The sequence below is a fragment of the Triturus cristatus genome, chromosome 5_1 (genome assembly GCF_964204655.1).
Source record: "Triturus cristatus chromosome 5_1, aTriCri1.1, whole genome shotgun sequence".
Taxonomy (NCBI): domain Eukaryota; kingdom Metazoa; phylum Chordata; class Amphibia; order Caudata; family Salamandridae; genus Triturus; species Triturus cristatus.
Window position 1 is genome coordinate 210056932 of NC_140587.1, and position 18498 is coordinate 210075429.

Consider the following 18498-nt stretch of genomic DNA (forward strand, 5'->3'; position numbering starts at 1 on the left):
TTTGTGGTTCGCATCAACAAACACAAATGGTCCGTGCTAATGTCTTTTCATTTGGCGATATGTTGAGCCCAATTCACTTCTGGTGCTGATCACCGAACCACAAAAGTGTGCAACAAATTCAACTTTTAAGGGCAAAATTCGATCCCTAATTGAAAGGTTTGAGTGGTGGGATTTATCCCTTGCAAATGAGATGCGGAACTATAACTCACAATGGTTGTTTGGTTTCCGGGGTGTGGTCTATCTGGAATAATTGATGAGCACCTAAAACGTTAGTATCTTTCCACCTGCGATTTGATTTCCATCTGAAAAATGCACTTGGATAAACTTCTGTCAGAGGAGCAACGAAATATATTTTCAAAGTGGGAACGTAAAAGGTAACACCTAAAAAAACGGTTAGGGTTTAGGAGTTTTTCATTGTTTGATTTCCTTTGACAGAATAAAATTATTCTAGCGCAAATTTCTGTTGCTTTGCCTTTTTTGATGCAACCATATTGTCTGAGACCTCCCTGCAATCTGCTACAATTGTATATTATGGAGCTCTTTGAGACCACAAAGTCAGAAATGTACTCCAATTTTAGGAGTGATCTACCAGAGTTAACTTACCAATCATTTTCCTGGCACTTAAGTGAATGTCATCTGTGATTGTTACATACAAACGTTTGTACTTCTTGAATTGTTTTCTCCTGCTTCATATAACTGAAGTTGAGGGTTAATTTCTTACCGGGGGGAGGGGTTGAACTAGTGTGGAGCGAAGTAGAGAGAATTTAGGTGAAACTGGGGAATGTAAGATTGGGCTGGGACAGATCAGAATGGGATGTGGTTAGTGTGTAAGTGGGAGAATATCTTGGAGATTAAAGATTGGATACTTGGTGAGTCACTGCAAGAAATGGGGAGTTTAGCCTAGAAAGTGTGACGCGACTTGGGGCGCTCAAAGGTGCGTCTGGGCTAGGAGCATGCTCCTGCACAATTGAAACAGGATTGGTGGCGTCATCCTGCTGTACATAATGGCGCTGGAGGTCCCTAAACAACCCGGCCGCAAGTTGTCCCTATTGTGTTAAAATGAAAGGAGGCCGGCTGGGTTTCCCATTCCTCGTCTACAATGAGACTTATGTGTGGTCTTGACTGTGCATTTGTTTCTGATGCCAGGAACTCTAGTACTTGTGTTCAGTCTGCAGAGGTGTCTCATCTTTAAGAGTAATCATTTGGATAGTGGCGCACATTTGAGGACTCCTTTTACTCATGCGTGGCCTCGTTTGCATAAGATGATTTTGGGTGAATACGGCTGCCAAAGAAATTGCGGGGGGAAATGGACTGTTCCTGAGGTGGTCCTGGGCTTGTTTACCGCCAACTTCTATGCCAATAAGCTACTCCCCCTAACCTGGGGCGTAGCTTAGTAAGATTGGAGGGGTGTGAGTTTCATATTTCCCAACAATCACACAGGCATACAATCTAAATATACATTATAGGACAAGCTGGGGGCTGAGAAGGGCTTATGGGGCAGTGGAAAGGGAGAGGAATGCGGATTGATAAGGAGTACGAAGTGAAACAACATTTTGTAAAATATCCAACTTTTTTAGGACTTACAAAACAGAAGTGATAGTGTGTGTTTATCAGTGTGCATGCAAAAATCTAAGGAGGGACTCCAAACCACCCTCCCAAAGGGGTGTGCAGTCACCTTGGCCTTCTGCATCGTAAACAGCCCTTGCAAGTTTCATAACATGGCTCTGCTTGATTCGGATTCGGCAGTGGTTAAACCCCTCCCCCCCCCCCCCACCTCCCCGATCATCTTTCTCCATAAGCCGCAGGCATGTGGTGTTTCCTTGGACAATTCCTTTTCCTGTGCTGTAAGCAGTTTGGCCCATCACAAGACTGACGACGCACTTGGAAAGTCTCTTTAAGAATAGGCCGCTGTAAAGCATCCAGGCCTTCAGTCTCCGGCTAAATTTAGGCAGCGTTGAAAGGTAATGGGGGGGGTGGGGCGTGGACCCTCCTAGGCGACTCGCTGCTGAACCATATACAGTATGAAGCAAAGCGCCTTCCGCTGAACCCGAGCGCAGGATTTGTTTCTGTGCCTTAAGTTATAATCCCAGTTTGTTGTTATCTGAGCTGTGTTCGGCTAATGGGTGCCTCTGAGACGGGGAGGCCTCTAATCACACCCACGGGGCCCTAATGAGACACCAGGAGTTTGGAATGTGAAGTTTTGTGCGGCAACAACAACCCTTTGGCATAGCTGGACAGCCGCTAAGGACCTTGCGGGCACGTTTGTTTACATTACATAATGATACAGTACATTTTGTAATTTCTCTTCCTTCCCGATTTTATCACCTTTCTTCTGTTCTTTGTGGCTTTACTGTACATTTCTTTATCTTAGAAGATGAAAGCTGGAGAAAGTAAAAAAATAAACTATTAACTTTTTATTTTTCTAATACGTTTACATTTGTTTCCTGTAAGACTGCTCCAGCTTAGGTTTTTTTTTGTTGCCATATTTTAAACGTGTTTTTTTTTTTAACAGTTGTATATTTCAGGTAGGTTACTAACTTAGCAAACAAACCACATGGAAACCGTGGGGAATAACCTGTATTTTTAGTGCGAATGGCAACCTCTCCCTAGTTACTCTGCACGGTTGTGGAAAGAATTTTAATGCAAAATGGTTCACACCTCCCCCCGCCCCCCCCCCCCCCCACCCCACCTTGCCCTAGACGCCTTGAAGAACTGCAACCCTTTTGCAGTCTTTGCGCCCATTGTGGATAGATGCAGAGTGTTTTAATGTGCTTGGTTTCATGGGCTGTTCATTTACTTGTTTGGCTTACGGAGTTGTTTATTTCTCCCCTGTATTTTTGGCAGTGTTGTGTAAAGGGAATCCCGAAGGGTTAAGTGGCTTACATCAAGCCCACATTCATCTGCTGGTGTACGCTGAGGAACTGGGGGTCTTTGCATGAAAATCCTGCTGGGACTCATAATTTGATATGGATACCGGAGATCGGATTGATATAATTTGAAAAACGTTATTTTTGACTGAAACTACAGTTTATGCTGGACACGTTTTGGAACATTTCAGGAAGTGTGTAGTCTTCCCCCTCCTCAATCAACTCTTTGGATATTACAACAAAAAATCTTTTCTGCCCTGAAGAAGTCCCTATGTTTAGGGACGAAATGCGTTGGATGTGTCATTGTCCCTGCTTTTTTAAGTGCAAGAGTAATTAAAGGCTGAATTCTCAGTCCAATGTTGTGTGATGTCTAGTTTCCTTGTTAAATGTTTCTGTAAATCTGTACTATTTTTTCTTCACGTGTGTGTGTGTGTGTGTTTGTGTATGTATGATTGTGTGTGTGTATTATATATAAATTTTTTCATATTGTACACATTGATTGTGAAAAAATGTGCAGAGTTCAGCAGAACTAGCTCAATCGTTCTGGTAATTTTGTTAGGTGTGAACTTTCAAAAGGCATGATCCTGATGAAGTGCAAATTATAACCTTATAGCCAAGGGCTATACCGCTTGTTAAAGGCCCTGAACCGCGGGTAGGGCCTATAACGATGGTGAGTGCCTTCAACAGGTATAGCCTGAGATAGAAGGGCTATAAGGTTATTAGAACATTTCATCTCCTAAGGGTAGAATGTGCTAAATTAAAAAGAGGGAAACTGAAAAACATTTGAATATTGTACCTCCAGGGTTATATCTGCAATTTTAAATCTGGGGCTACTCTATTGTCTTCAATGGATCTCTCAACATTCCAGTGTTCAAATTTGAAATACAATCTGCAGTGTATCAAAAGATGAGCTCAAGGGTAACAATGTGGATTTGATGATCTGCACCTGAATGTAAACTATGTGTTTCTACCTCCTTATTTGTAGAGAAGATATAACCTTTCTTGCACAGAAGACTCGAGGGCAGAAAGGGTTCTCAGGCCTCAGTCGCTTCTTGAATTACTCGTGGTGGTTCGCGCGCGTGCGGGGGGTGGGGGGGAGGTGTCTTTAAAAAAACAAAAAACAAAAAAAGAAAAAAGTACTTTACCAGGCCTCCGCTCATGGCCGAGTCTGCGTTTGGTGTTTTCCTGCTGCTTAACGGGAACGGGCATCCTCCCTTAAGCCAACCACAGTGCTGCAATGGTAGCGTTGATTGGTGTGGACGGCGCCCAGACGGGCTCCTGTAGGGAGGCCATTTTCCCGATGTAGGCTGCATGCGGCCAACATAGAGCAACTTTAGAGTGACCATGACTGGTTTGGTCGGCACCAGAGGGCCAACCAAACAGTCAGGACCCACAACAGTGGGCAAGCCACTCCACCCAGACCTGCCCACCTTCCCCCCCCCCCCTGCCCTCAACCAGGCATACCCTGTTTTCTCACAGCGTGAGAAGCAGACACATATAATGGTATTTAAAATACCATTTTATGTCTGCTTCTCGCACTGAGAAAGCCCTAATGGAGGAGCCGCCCCGGTCAGGCCTGATGATTACATTGTTCAAATTATAACATGGAGGCAAGGGTTCAAATCCCAGCGACTACACTTGCCCACAATGTGATGAGAGTTCGGCAAATAGCAGTAGCTTTTCTACCTACCAAATATGGGTGCTCTATAGAAATGGCACTGAATGCTAGTGTTAAGTACTGTATAAATCGTGCTGGATCACACAGAGCTCTGAATAGATTGCTGGCCTTAGAGCCTAATCCACCAGGGCAAACAACTTAGTCTTCCTGTGCTGCTGGAAATTTTGATTAGATTTACCCTAGCTTTGTTCTTCTGCCAAGCTCACGTTATCGGACTGTGTCTTGCTGCTATCTAGTTTGCTCAGTATGAATACCAATGCATGTATGTACAGAGTGATGTCTTGCATTTCAGCTCCTTTAATGTATCCAGCAGGGTATATATAATGGGGAATCTACTGAAAGAATGTCAACTGCCCAGCATTCATACACCACCTTAAATATGCAAATTATTTTACTGACAATCGCAAGTTCTCATTTGGAAGAAACTGAGGTTATGTATGATTGTACATCTTAATGGGATTTGGAAACTCTACAGATGTAGTGGAGGTTGGGCCATGGGTAGTTTGGAAATTGCACTTTGAGGATGCTCTGTGCAGTTCTGATTGATTGCGCAACACAGGCATTTCCTCCAGAGTAAGCAAACGTGGAGCCTCTTTTTGAGGTGCTACACTTAAGTTGCATTTGACCTCTGACTCGCTCTACGGTTCAGAGGTGTGTGTTGTGCACTGCCGGAGAAGACCTCTTTGAGGTCTCGGATTCAGTTGTGTAGAGATCTGGCTTGTCAGCACGACACACTGGTGCCAGTTCTTTAAAGCATACAGAGAGCAAAGTTTGGGTCGAGCTAGAGGAATAAAATGCTTTGACCTCATGCTCTTGACTGTTTATCATTTGCTTTCATTGCAATGCCCGAGGAACTATTTTACCTTGGAAAGGATCACTCCATCATTAGACCTTCAATTCTGTGCCTCCTACATGATTTTAATTTTGTTTTACTGCAGGAGGTATGTTATTGTTTTTGTTTGTTTCGCAGGCTTCTACTGCAGGCTTTTACTACAGTCCTCACTATCACCACTGCCACAGCATTTGTTTCGGTCTGAGTTTATATACATGAAAGCGTACTTATTGCCTGTGCCAATGTTTGTTGGATCTGATATCACCTTCTTGAGCCGAAGCAGATCAGATTCCTTCTGGTCAAGGGACTGCATGCTATGGCTTTGATCCTGCCCGGAACAAAGCTTGGTGTCTTATGTAAATCAGTATTCAATGTAGCAACTCTGTGTAGTGTCATTATATGACAAACTACCAGTATCCCGCTCACTGAGCGGTCCAAAGGTGGCCATTTTGAGCCTGCCCTAAGCTGTTTGTGTCCTTTTGCCGTGCTTCCTTCTCTTTGCGCACCTCTTCTCTCTTCATCCTGTTTCCTTTCAGAGCAGGAGGTTCTTGCAAGGAGGAGGTCTTGGGGAGGGTGGAAATGACGGCTGAAAATAGCCATGGTTCCTTTTTTTTATTGCATATCTATAGGCTGGGAAGGACGAACCTGCTGCCCTGCACCAGTGTAGGAGTAGGGTGGCAGGTAAGGCTTGACTTTGGGAAGAGTTTGGTGGATGTCATCCTGCACAAGGATGGATGCGTTGGTTCCTGGTGTCTGAATCCCTATCTGGCCTGTGCTGTGGGGTTAAAGTTGAGGAGGGGACTAGAGGCTGACCATAGACACCTGGGAGTGAATAAGCTTTTAGCCCTTGGCTTTGGGGTAATAATGGCCATTACTTTTCCCATTGTCAGATTTAGTATATTATTGCCCGGTAATACTTAAATATAGGCGGCAACTGTGCTGTTTTCAGTGGAGTGCAGAACATTCAAATGTGAGATGCACGTAGAAATCTAAAACTAGTCGGAAGAGAACAGGAGAGAATATATTTTTAGGTTTGTGTTTTAGATGTGCCAGCGCTGCTCATATTTCTTGAGTTCTGGTTGTTCCTCAATCATGTATTCAACCGCTAATTTCTTATTTTATGATTCCAACATGTACGTGATGAAGTTTACTGTCTGTTTCTCCCAGGGTGTGAGCTGCCTTCCAAGAATTCGTGGTTTTGTTCTCTTTTCATTGGGCACATTACACGGAAGTGGTTAGTCGGGGGGCAGGGCGGGTGGAAGATTCTGCGGGTGATGCTCTTTGGAATGGAACCGTGTTCTTGGTTTTTTCTTGCCGAGTGGAAGGAGTCGGTACTGCTGTGTAAATGTTGGCTCAGTTAGCATGGTCGTACTTGTCTTTGTTCCCTGCAGTCCAAGAGTGAGACGCCTGGGATTGGTGAGTAGATCCAAATGGAGCCTGCATATTTCTCTGGTTTCTGGTATTGGAATGGTTGCACATGCTATGTTACAAAAGTAAATCATTGAATATTCTTCTAGGCCTATAAAGTGAAACTCACGTTTTTAGGCCTCGCCTACCAGACATCACTTACTGTCTGACAGCACATATTGTCTGATTGTCAAAAGACTTACTGACTGCTCAAACTGGGCTTAGAGCCCATTGTTTGCTTGCCATATGTTGGCTTTGTCACTCATCTGCTTGCTTTTTATTCATTTGCTTGTTTGGGCTTCTCGTCCTTCTTGTTTGTCCCTCTCCTGGAGCATAGCCTATTCTTGTGTTCTTCCTGTGTTTACTTCTAAGCACTACTGTTTTTTTGGTTAATCACTCCATGGGTGCATGTGTCTTCTAGCGGTCTCTTGTGCACTTCTCTTCCATCAACCTTCACCGCACTCCCTGTATCTCTAGCCCAGGTGCTTCTCCGCCCCCCCCCCGCCCCCCATGTTGCTTTCTCACCCTAGAATTCTTCCTTCAGCTCTCACCTACATGCGTTGTATGCATCCCTAACCTCTGCATTGCTCTCTCCCTCGCCTCTGTACTTCCACTACTGTGTTGCTTCTCTCAACCCACTTTAAATCGAGAAAAAAAACACTTTTGCGCTGTTAAAAAAAATAAAATCCAACTGTTATCTGTAAATAAAAAAGGGAGAGGGGAGCACTTCCATCATTTTGTTGGTGAACTCCAGACAGGTGCACACGCTTACCAGGTGATACGGCATATATATTTTACACTGCAAAGAAAACAACTGGCAAAGCCAACCGGTCCGAAAGGCAAAACCTATAGTCTTTGACGATGCCTGTATTTTGGCAAAAAAGCCAGAACTGGATGAGCGCGCTCCTGATGGGCACCATTTTGCTACCCTAGGGCTGTGTGATTGTGGTGGGTTGAGCAGGGCTAGACAGGTTGTGGACTCTGGGCTAGAAGTTGGCTATGAGGAATTGAAGGGGCTTTTTGAAGGGGCTAGACAGACTCTGCGAAGGGGGCACATAAGTGCCAACTGTCATTTTAAGAAAAATTAAGTGCTGGTAAAACCGCCAATGTGTATTTGCCAATTAACTAGACCAGTGGTCGAAGTGCATTTAAAAAAATAAATGGTGACTGTGTTCCCGAGTCCAATGGGGCGGTTCAGTGAGTGTGGGGCAGGATCAAAGGTGTGGCTAAACAAAATATGTATCTAGTTTGTTGGTGTTTCACCTACAAGTACCTACAAACGAATTAACATACAGCAAATGCAAGTTCACCTAAACAGTGAGAGATGCGCGTTCTGGTGTGAAGTCTCTATTGGTTGTTGTTGTGATCGTTGCAGATAACTTTGTGCGTAATCAGAGCCATAGAACTAAATTCTGGTTGGTGCAGTGGAGTTTATAGTGATACGAGGTCCAAGCATGTGACAGAAAGCACTGTGAATATGCACAACTTTACACACAGTATAAGATAGACTGCCGCAACTACACAAAAAAAAATTGTGTTTAAGATAAACTGCTTCCGAAATATAGTTCTGAGACTGTACCTGGTGCAGACCTTTTTTCCTAGCTGCCCCTTAAAAGCACGCACTACACACAGCTCATCAGGACATCTTATAATACAAGAATACTTTCTAAGTGACGCCATCAATTAAGTCATTACTTGCTCCCAAGCAGCATTTACATTTGCAGATTAACCAAACCCTCCCGTTTACATTTCTTTCAGGCAGCAGACACCCTGGCAAGAAGGCTCGTTTCTTGTTCAGTGGTCTGCCCCTACCTCAGCTTCACAGCACAGTACTCCCCACCCCCCCCCCCCCCCCTTCGACCTCAGCTAAGGCATCTCTGATGGAGTTGACATTCCTGGGAAGGTTGCCTTTTAACAAAGTGGGGGAACTGCTTTTATTAGATTTAAAAAGTAATGGCAGGTGGTGCCCCTTGAATCCCGCCCACTTCCACCTCTGAACCAGACCATGTAAACAATGAGGTGGTTAGTAAATTAAACCTAGGCTTGGTCCATACTTTATAGTGTGGCCACGCACCTGGATGGATGGACTGGAACTATTAGATGGATGCTACATATGGGCGCAGGCGTCATGCCAGATCAGTTACAGAACTTAAGGCCTCCTGTAGACTTCACTGATTGCGTGTATATTTAAAAAGAAAATGCAACAAATTATTCATAGATACTCTTTCTATAATGGATTTGGATTATTGTTCTCAATTATTTTAATGCGATGGGAAATTCTTGGCGCGGATAAGCATGAATTACTGTTTTGTGAGCTTCTGGGATGTGTTTTGTTGTTGCTGGTTGAGAGGTTGAACTAAAGTCCGCTTTGGTGACCTCTTGTCCTGCCTGTTCTGCCTTTCCTCACTCTAGGCAGCCTGTAAAATCCAACCTGGATTTTTAGGTGTCTCCTACGCAGCGTGTATGCGCTGCATAGGAAAGAGACCTTTAGCCGTCGATTCCCATTTTGAGACAAAAACGTGCACGCGTTCCATTGCCTTCAATGGCAACGCGTGCACGTGTGGCAATTCCTTCGCAGGAGCGAGCGGCAGCGCCATATGGTAACAATTGTCGCGCCTTGCCGCTCGCAAGGAAATACCGCCGGCCCCCTCCTCTCTCCCCTCCTGCCGTTTGTGCTTGTTGTTTATTGCATTGTCTAACCATGGCTCGTCTATCGCCTTGTCCATAGCATCGCTCCGGATTTACTTTACTCTGCTTTTACTGGTCTTTATATTCTCCTGGCATCAAATTTCTCACAACATCCTCATCTTTTATAACATCACATGTCCAATCACTACACATCAAGGTCTCCCATCTCTTTTTAATTACCCATTTATCTTTATTTACTAAAGCCTCTTTTGCTATCGATCTACTTTCCTGTCTGTCTCCTGGCATCACTCAATAGTCTCTGTTTTTCCTACCGTCTTGTATCTTTCCATCACCCTCATTCAATTTTACAAACGCCCCACTACAATCCAATGCAACCATCATAGTTGCTCCTCTGTCTGCTCCCTCCTGCTGCCAACACCCTGGTACCTTCATTTCCTCTTTTGTAGCCCATCTATTGACATCTACTTTAACACTACTCCTTTCAATTCATGTTTCTTCACTTGCCTCCTGCTGCCTCCTACCATCGCTCCACTTCCTTCATTTCCTGTTTCTTCACTTCCCTCCTGTGGCCGCCTACAGTTGCTCCACTCCCTTCATTTCTTCTTTCTTCACCTCACTCCCGTCTACAGGCACTCCACACCCTTAATTTCCCCTTCCTCCACTTCCCTCCTGCAGCCGACTACCGTTGCTCCACACCCTTAATTTCCTGTTCCTCCACTTCCCTCCTGTGGCTGCTTACAGTTCCTCCACTCCGTTCATTTCCCGTTTCTTCACATCTCTCCTGCTGTTCCCTACTGTCGCTCCACTCCCTTCATTTCCTGTTTCCTCCCCTCCCTACGGCTGCCGCCTACCATTGCTCTGCTCCCTTGATTTCTTCTTTCTTCACTTCCCTTCTGCTGCCGCCCACAATCGCTCCACTCCCTCCCTTCATTTCCTCTTTCTTTGCATTCCTTCTGCTGCTGTCTACAGTCACTCCTATCCTGTAATTTCCCGTTTCTTCACATCCATCTCCTCCACTCTCAGGCATCTTCCATCTGGCTTCTCATTATGTGCCCTCTGCAGTCTCCTCCTTTCCCAATCCATCTTCTTCATTCCCCAAACCCCCGTGTCCAATCACTACTGTCCATCTTTTGCCTCTTGTCTCTGTGGTCCTTCAGTGTAGCTCATTATTTCCCTCTTTCTCCAGCGCTCCACCTTCTTTTCATCTCCTCTCGCCTCTTTTATGACTTTCAGATACGGCCTTCTCTTCTTTATCGTATTTTCATTACTCGTCACTTGCACCCTTTTGCGTTTATTTCGGTTACATCTCCCCTCCAGTCTTTCATCACTCTTCTTCTTGCTAACTACCTCCCTGACCTCAGTGTCTTCACTCACTCACTCCTTTTTCTGATCTTCTCACCTCCCTCAATCTTTTCACTCAACCCTCCACTTATTCATCCGTCTATACTACATTGATGCCCACCCAATCACACTTCTACTCCACACACCCACAACTGCCATGTGACACAACACCCCCTCCTGTTGACCACCACCCCAGATTCCACGCCCTCATATCTTCACTCACTCCATACTTCTACTCTTGGGTCTACTTGATCATCCCCCGCACATGCACTTAGTCACTCCCCACATCAACGCACTCGCGCTCACATATCCATTCTCTCCTTTCTGCTGACCCCTCAGTCTTTTCTTCTGTATGGAATCGTTTATTGTAAGCATGATATCAAATATGCACAGTTAATAGGATTTGCTAGTTTTAGGAAAAAGCATCATGGAAACAAAGCTTAATTTCTAGATTTCTTTGTGATGGCTAACATTTTAGCCTATAATTCATGTGTAGTACCACCCCTATACATTGCATCACCGGTTTCTAACTTAAAAAAGAAATCATGTACATAGATGACACTGCACTTGAAGGAGCTGAATGTATTAATCCAATTTATTCAAAAATTCAAGCCCCTTGTTGGCTTTCTGTGCGTTCTTGGGCAAGCCCAACAAACCACCTGCCACAAACAAGTCTGTTTTTTTCCGATCGCTTTTACTTACTTGGTGTTGTACTGTACACAGTTGCCATCAGTACTGTCTTCAAGGCAGCACTGTCTTGTATGAGAGCTTAAAACCACCAAGTCACTATAAGTACTCCCGTGGTTGACCAGTCAGTAAACAAAATCTGTAGCTGTCTAGAATGAAACAAAGTGATGGTATGCCCTATCTGAAGTGTCTAACACCACCTAAGTGTGGGGAAGGAGGCAAGTCCTTTTGTTAATATTTTCCCTCACACACCCTAGTGGTGTCATGCTTCATCATCGGGACACCCCGACGCCTAGAAGTCAGGGTGGGCTCAACCAATATTTCAGGGAGCACTTACTAAGATGATATTTGGCCAGGGGGTTAAAGATTAAGAATCTGTATCAGACCCCAGTATCCCTTTATTCTTGGGTCTGGCACTGATAATAAAAACACAAATTTGAGGGTTACCAGGAATATTATGGTCCTAGGACCCTACTGCCAACATGTTTCTGTCCTGATTGCCCCATAAAGGGTGCACGGACTTTCTTCAGGGCGTGTGCCCCCTGGAAGATTAAAGGAGTACAAGGGAAGTTCCCTATACTATTAAACAGTAAGGGCAGATAGCTGCTCCCTATTATGAATCAATTGATTAGTTGAGGAATTCACTCCATCCCAATTAGGGAGAGGATAAACCACGTGTGGGACTTCTATACGTAGGGTAGCCCTGTAGTCACACTGGCACCAAGGGTCCTGCCCCGTAGAGACACCTATTCGGTAGTGGTTCCCACAGCAACGTCCCCTCCCACCAATCAAGAGGCAGGACCTGTGCTGTCTGACATGTTTTGCTTTTGCTTTCAATGAGAAAGATGGGTATATAACATATGACTAAGGTGGCCATAGCGCGCTTCTGTAGTTCCGTTTTTTGACATCCGATGAAACAAAACGAGCATTGGCATAGCTAATGGGTCTCGCTTTTGGGACCTTTTTAAGTATTTAGTTATGCAGCACAATATCCTTGATGCAACAACATCCACTGTTGCATGGCTACACTTATAAGGCCCCAAAGGCGAGACCTATCGGCTATGCTAATGCCTGTTTCTTTCTTCATAGTACTTTAACTTCACGGCGTTCTAGCATTGCTCAATTTTCAAAATGTTGCGGGTGGGGAGGTTGGGCATGTTGAGTCTAAGGAATCTGTTCAATTACTTTTTATGAATGGAATGACCACTTCACTGATCCTTTGCAAAACTTTTATGATGGCCTTGTCTCAATATTCTTAATATCCTTCTGCACCGTCCATCTCAGAATGAAATAGATTTTATTTCTGTGATGTGTGTATGGCACCTTACGTATGTGTGTGGTGCTCTTGGCCTACCTACCACATGCATGTTGGAGCAGGGTTCGGGACGAGATGTGCCATGCCGAGGTGGTGATTGGGTGCTTTGCTCTCCTCCTGACCTCCCCTCGCCTGGTTTGCCCATGCACTTGAGTTCAGCCGCCTCGTTTGCGTGCAGAGTATGTAAGACATGCATCCCTGTGTTTTCTGTCCCGTGGTGGTTTGACTAGTGGGGTGTTGACTAGAGGTCGGGTCGCATGGTGCGCGTGCAGCTTCTAAATTAAGCCCGGGAGCCTCCCATAGCGCACTGCTGGCGCTTGCAGAACGTCTTAAGCCTGTCAGCAGCAGCCCTGCCCCAGACCGGAGGGACTCTGGCCTGAAAGCGGTAGGCATGCTCCCCTGGAGTGGTGGCCCTGTTGTGCTTTGATTGCCTCGTGCATCACTTGATGATTGACACGTTTCTATCTGGTTTATGGGCACGCTAACCGTTTTTTTTTTGTTTTGACAGGTTGGCTACGCTTCCGGTTGGCTGCAGCTTTATGGAGGTGCGGAGCAGCAACTTTGAATACTGCCATGCGCAACACTGCGACGGCTGATTGACAGGCGGGCTCTGCGGGGCTACCAGGACTCCCCCCTCGCTGCACTAGCCATTACCATCCGCTCGCCAGGCGTCTCCAGCCCACGAGAATCCCGCCTGCCCGAGCTTGACTCTCTCGGAGCCCCCGCCGCCACCCTCAAATACTGCACATATCCAGATGGGGTAACGTGATAGCCCGAAGGACTGCACGTAAGCTTGGACGATTTGAGACCGCAATACGGGGCCTTTTTTTAATTTAAAAAAAGGAAGCGGGTCAGGCAGCGGCAGAAATAACGAGTTGTACATTTTCATAAGCGGATATTTCTCAAATTGCATGGAAAAATGAAAATCAACTCAATCTACGAAGGATTTGATTAACTTTAAATATCTGGATTGTTTTGGAAAGCCCAACACACCTTCAGGAGTTCCACATTTTTATTTCTTGCACAACCGTTGTTTTGATTATTTTTTCCACCCACTATCTTTGAAGGTTTTTCCCCTTTCTTCATGGTTATTGCCTTGCCCTTAATCATGGCTCGTATGAATCGCCCCGCACCAGTGGAAGTCTGTTATAAAACAATGCGGTTTCTGATCACTCACAACCCCACCAATGCTACCCTCAGCGCATTTATGGAGGTGAGTGACCGAAGTGTAAGTTTCATGTGTGCACTACACCAGCAGATCTGGTCAGCTCAAACATTGCATCTTGCCTTGAGCAAGTATTCGTGTGTAACAACTAAAACAGCAACCACTAGTAAAAGTTACTGGGAGCTTAGCAAACTTCTCATATGTCTGACCACTTCCAGTCACGGAGCTCAGTTGCAAATTTTCCCTGCTGCCAAAAAATATCCCCTTCCTTCCCTATCACCCCCCACCCCCCACCCCTCCACACACATTGTACCAGCTTATATTGGCTGCTTCTGGAGAAGAACTATACATTAAAGGTACGTCTCAACAGTTTAGAACTCCAGGAAGAGGTGCAGATTGGATACATACACATTGGAGGTTTCCAAAATAGACCCAGGAGGGATGTATCCACGCCACACGACTAGCTATGTAAAGGAGTCCTTTAACATGAATTGCATTTAAATTTATCTTGTGCATTTCTTGAAAATCTGGCATGCCTTAGGTCATCCTAAACTTGCATTAAACAGCCCAGGTCACACAGTAATGTTACACTTATTATGTGCGGCGTACAGAATATGGGGCATTGACACCTGTATGAAAAGATGTAGGGAGCACAGTGCTCTGCATACTGGCACACAATTAGCCCGATGCATTGTGGTAAACGCAGTGCATGATAACACTCGCTTTATGTGAACATCTTTAGTATTCATCATTGTTGGTACAGCCACTGCTATGCATCGCTAAGCACGTGTTTCAGAAGACAGTAACCAGTGAAGATTGGGGGTGCTGGCAATGCTGCCCTGTCTTCTCCACTTTCTGTACCATTCCCAGAGTGCAGGTGCATTCCAAAGCTGTAGCTGTTTGACAAAATATTCTATGGATCCTATTCTACTGTTTTTTTGGTTTAAAGAGGTCTCCAGTTTTCCATGTCCATGCATAATTAGCTCATCCATTTAATTTATTTACATTCTGGGACGTGTACTGCTAACTGGGTGACTAGGGCTACACACCCTATAATGAACAGAAAAAACAAACTGGGACTGGATTAGGTTGGAGGTGGGAAGCTTGCGAGATCTATATGGAAGTTCTTCATGTCACCCAAACTGTTTTGGTACCTCCCACAATTCAACCACAGATCGTATTACCCATAGTGCCCCGGGAGGCAAAGGGCATGTGCACCCATTTCTTGCACCCCCAAGGGCACTGTGGTTTTACAGAAGGGGCTACAGACTTGTGTTGCTCCTTTTGTAATACTGATTGCGCTGGCACCACATGTGTGCCAGCTCTATCTTCACAGGGCGATTCAGAGTTTGCATGGGAGCAATGCCCCATGCAAATGAGGGAATCACTTTGCCTTGGTGCTCATAATACCGCCTGTGCGCGGAGGCAAACAGTGCCTTAGGTGGAGCACTTACAGCGTGCCACAAAGAGGCAGCACACTGTCAGTGTTTGCCCTTATATCAGCTATCTTGAGGGAGCATAGAGTCCCATGAACTCTGCAGATATCCCCCCTGCTGGTGGGTGCAGTCACTCACTGCGCCTGCCCTGGAAGGGGATCTCTAGCCCCTCTTTGAAGTGCAGGGGAGATGGCCTCCTGCACAGTGAAACCAGAAGCGGCTTTGAAATAGCTGCTCTGTAGTTCAATGAATGCGCAGCTTTGCGGCTGCCCTGGCGGCAGCGCATTAAATGTAACCGGTTGTACCCTCCCTGTTTGCGCCCGGCACCACTGTTTAAAGATGTACCTTGGTGCAAACCAGGACCGTGCGCCCTCTCTGTAAAGCGGGCCTCTGGTGTTAATCTTCCTCCTATCCTTGTGCCCATAGATTCTCATTGTCCCACTGTGTTTCATTGGAGAGAACTGTATGCTTAACTTGCCAAAGATCTAGACACTACATAGATGATCTGCCTATAAATACTATCTAGAAGACTGACCAGCTCCCTGGCTATCTTCCAGAGATGCCTCCCAAGTTCCTTTTTGTATAAAGGGCTCAGACAGTTACTGATTGGGCGAAGCCCGTGCTGTAGGGCCACCTTTTTTCCACGTAGGCCATAACTGTTTACTTCTGCTACAGGGCTTCATGCTGCCTGCTCTCCTTTTAGCTTGCACCAACTGGTTGAAAGCGCATCAGCAGCTTAGGCGGCCAGTTTAACGACTTCACCTTCCAAGGTCTGGAAACAAGCGGAGGAGTTCATGCCAAGAAACAAAGCAGCATTGGCAAAACTAATAGATCTCTCGTCTTGGTTTGGATTGCAGACCTGTTGGTTTTACCAATGGTGTTCTTTGGCAACTAGAGACAAGATGTAGTATTATTTTTTGCAGCACCAACCATGTCTGGGCATGCGTAATGTAGCCATTTTGTTTCGTTTTGATTTCAAATTTCAAGATGGTATGCCCAATTTGGAGCAGTGAATTCATAAAATATAAAAAGTGTCAAAAAGGGAAGCAAATGCGGAATTTGAATGAGCGGATACGATAAAGATAACGGTGCAGCATTGGGATGGGCGGTATAATGAACACACAGGGGTGGGGAGGAACAACACTAAGAAGGGCAAGATGAGTGCAGAAAGAATACCTTTGGAGCAGACCATGAAAACAATTGTGCATGTATGGGGTGCTTAATAAAGATTAAAGTAGTTCTCTGAATATAAGCACTTAAAGGATGCAAGTCACTCACTCAAAAGGATGGTGAAGAAGTTCTGCGCCAAAGGAGGGATAAACCGAAAAAGAGGAAGGAAAGCTGGTAAATAAGGATCAAGCAAATAAGTCTAACGAAAGTTCCACTAGTGATGGGCTGGCCCAAAGCCCATTCTTAGTATTGCTATTATCCATAATAGATGTTAGATTTCACTCTGTGTAAAGAGGTTTGTAGGTGAGACCTAAAAACACAAGCTTTGGCAAAGCCCATAGGTCTCACCTTTGTAAGCAGTTGACTTTGCCAATACCTTGTAGCAATTCTGTACAGCATCCCGGATGCTGCGCAGCACAGCTAAAAAAGAAAAAAGCCTATTGCGCCTACAAAAAGACGCAGTTGCGTTTTTGTCTTTATTTGCGGATCCATATCCGATCCAACAGATTTGTTTTTGAGAAGCCAAGCTAGTGGTAAAACACTGGGGTAGGGAATGAAAGCTTCAAAAGGCAGAGCTGAATTGGGTGGGAACTGGCCAACACGTGTGGCTTCAAGCAATATTGCAAATGAGGGAAGAGCAGCACGGAGAGTGCGGTATGAGAAAACAGGTGAGAGCAAGAACTTGGGGAGGGGGGGTGGTCAGAAATAAGTGCACGAGGGACAACAAACAGAGGACACCCTCTTGGAGTGCTTAATCTAAAAGAAAAATAATACTTTATTAAAAGCGAGCAAAAAACATGTTAAAGAGGCTAATCCCAAGACAGGAAGAAATAAAAGATGGACAGGCTGATGCAAGGAGAGCAATCTGATAGAAAGCAATCAAATAAGGGTGACAAAAAGCCAACCAATGGGCAGAGTGCTAACCCCTGTATGGTCTTGATAAGCCTACAATATGCCTTACGGAACCAGAAAGCATTCACTGTCTGGAAGCCTCAACCTATGCATCATGTGTAATCTTTGACGCACCTGCTTCATGAGCCAGCAAGATGACGTGTGTACACAGTTGAGGTATTTGGGAGCAGCACATGATTGAAAGAGTTAGAAAATATTTGCCCTCTCATGGATTACTGAAAAAGTTTCACTCCAAGTGAACAGCAGAAGGATAAAAGTAATCCAATCAAAAGTAAGGTAAAGAAGCTATGCTCCATGGGAGGGATAAACACAAGACGAAGGAAAGCCATTGAATAACGAGTAAAGACATAGGATGAAGAGAAAACCCAGCAGTTGTAAGCAGGCTGACTCAAAGTCCAAGGTAAATATTGGTGTGGTCCACAGCAGGTCTTTGACAACCACAAAAAGTGATCTTTAAGCGAGACCTAAAAAGGAAGCTCAGATGGCAGTCGCTTTTACTGGTTGTGGCGATTGTCCCGTCCAGAAAAAGGAATATTTGTTGGTAGTAACTGAATACCTTTGCTCTGCGATTGAGGTGATGATGATAAATCAAATCGGAAAATCAACTTTGACGCTGCAACAGATTTCAGTACAGTGACGGGAGCAAACTTTGAAATAATAGACATTATTTTTATGGACCTAAAGAAGTTTAGATTTTGGCTTATTTTGAATGGGGCTTTTAGTCCATGATTTGAAGTGGGACAGTTTAAAACCAGGATGGTGAGATGCCTCCATTATGTACTTTCTATGATGGTGGTTTTGGGAAGGCTAGGGAGGATGCAGGGTTTGGTGGGTCCCTATGTAGTGTACATGCCATGGTGGTGGATTAGTCCTCTAGCATGTCAAGTACCTGGTTGGCTACAGCTGAGCAACTATTCACCAATCCGATGTGGGGGTGGGGGCAGGGTGTTGGTATGGAACTCACTCTTTGCCATTCCAAGATGAGAACTCAATAATACAATTTCAGTTCACCTGCGTCCAGTCTAACATGGCATTGGAG

The 18498-nt window shown here is 45.1% G+C and overlaps 1 protein-coding gene across 4 annotated transcripts in view; it reads left to right on the forward strand.

Moving 5' to 3' along the window:
• The window catches only part of PTP4A3 (protein tyrosine phosphatase 4A3), a 193828-nt gene that overhangs the window by 84103 nt on the left and 91227 nt on the right, over positions 1-18498 (forward strand). For 2 of the 4 annotated variants that reach the window (XR_014961469.1, XM_085604826.1), the window contains exons 1-2: positions 13134-13161; positions 13285-13989. Coding sequence is in view for 2 of the 4 variants with exons in the window: in XM_085604826.1 (XP_085460952.1) it covers positions 13861-13989 (129 nt within the window). In the remaining 2 variants the exon portion in view is untranslated. Of the gene's footprint in view, positions 1-13133; positions 13162-13284; positions 13990-18498 lie in introns of those variants that run through there. The other 2 variants (XR_014961468.1, XM_085604825.1) reach the window with 1 other exon arrangement.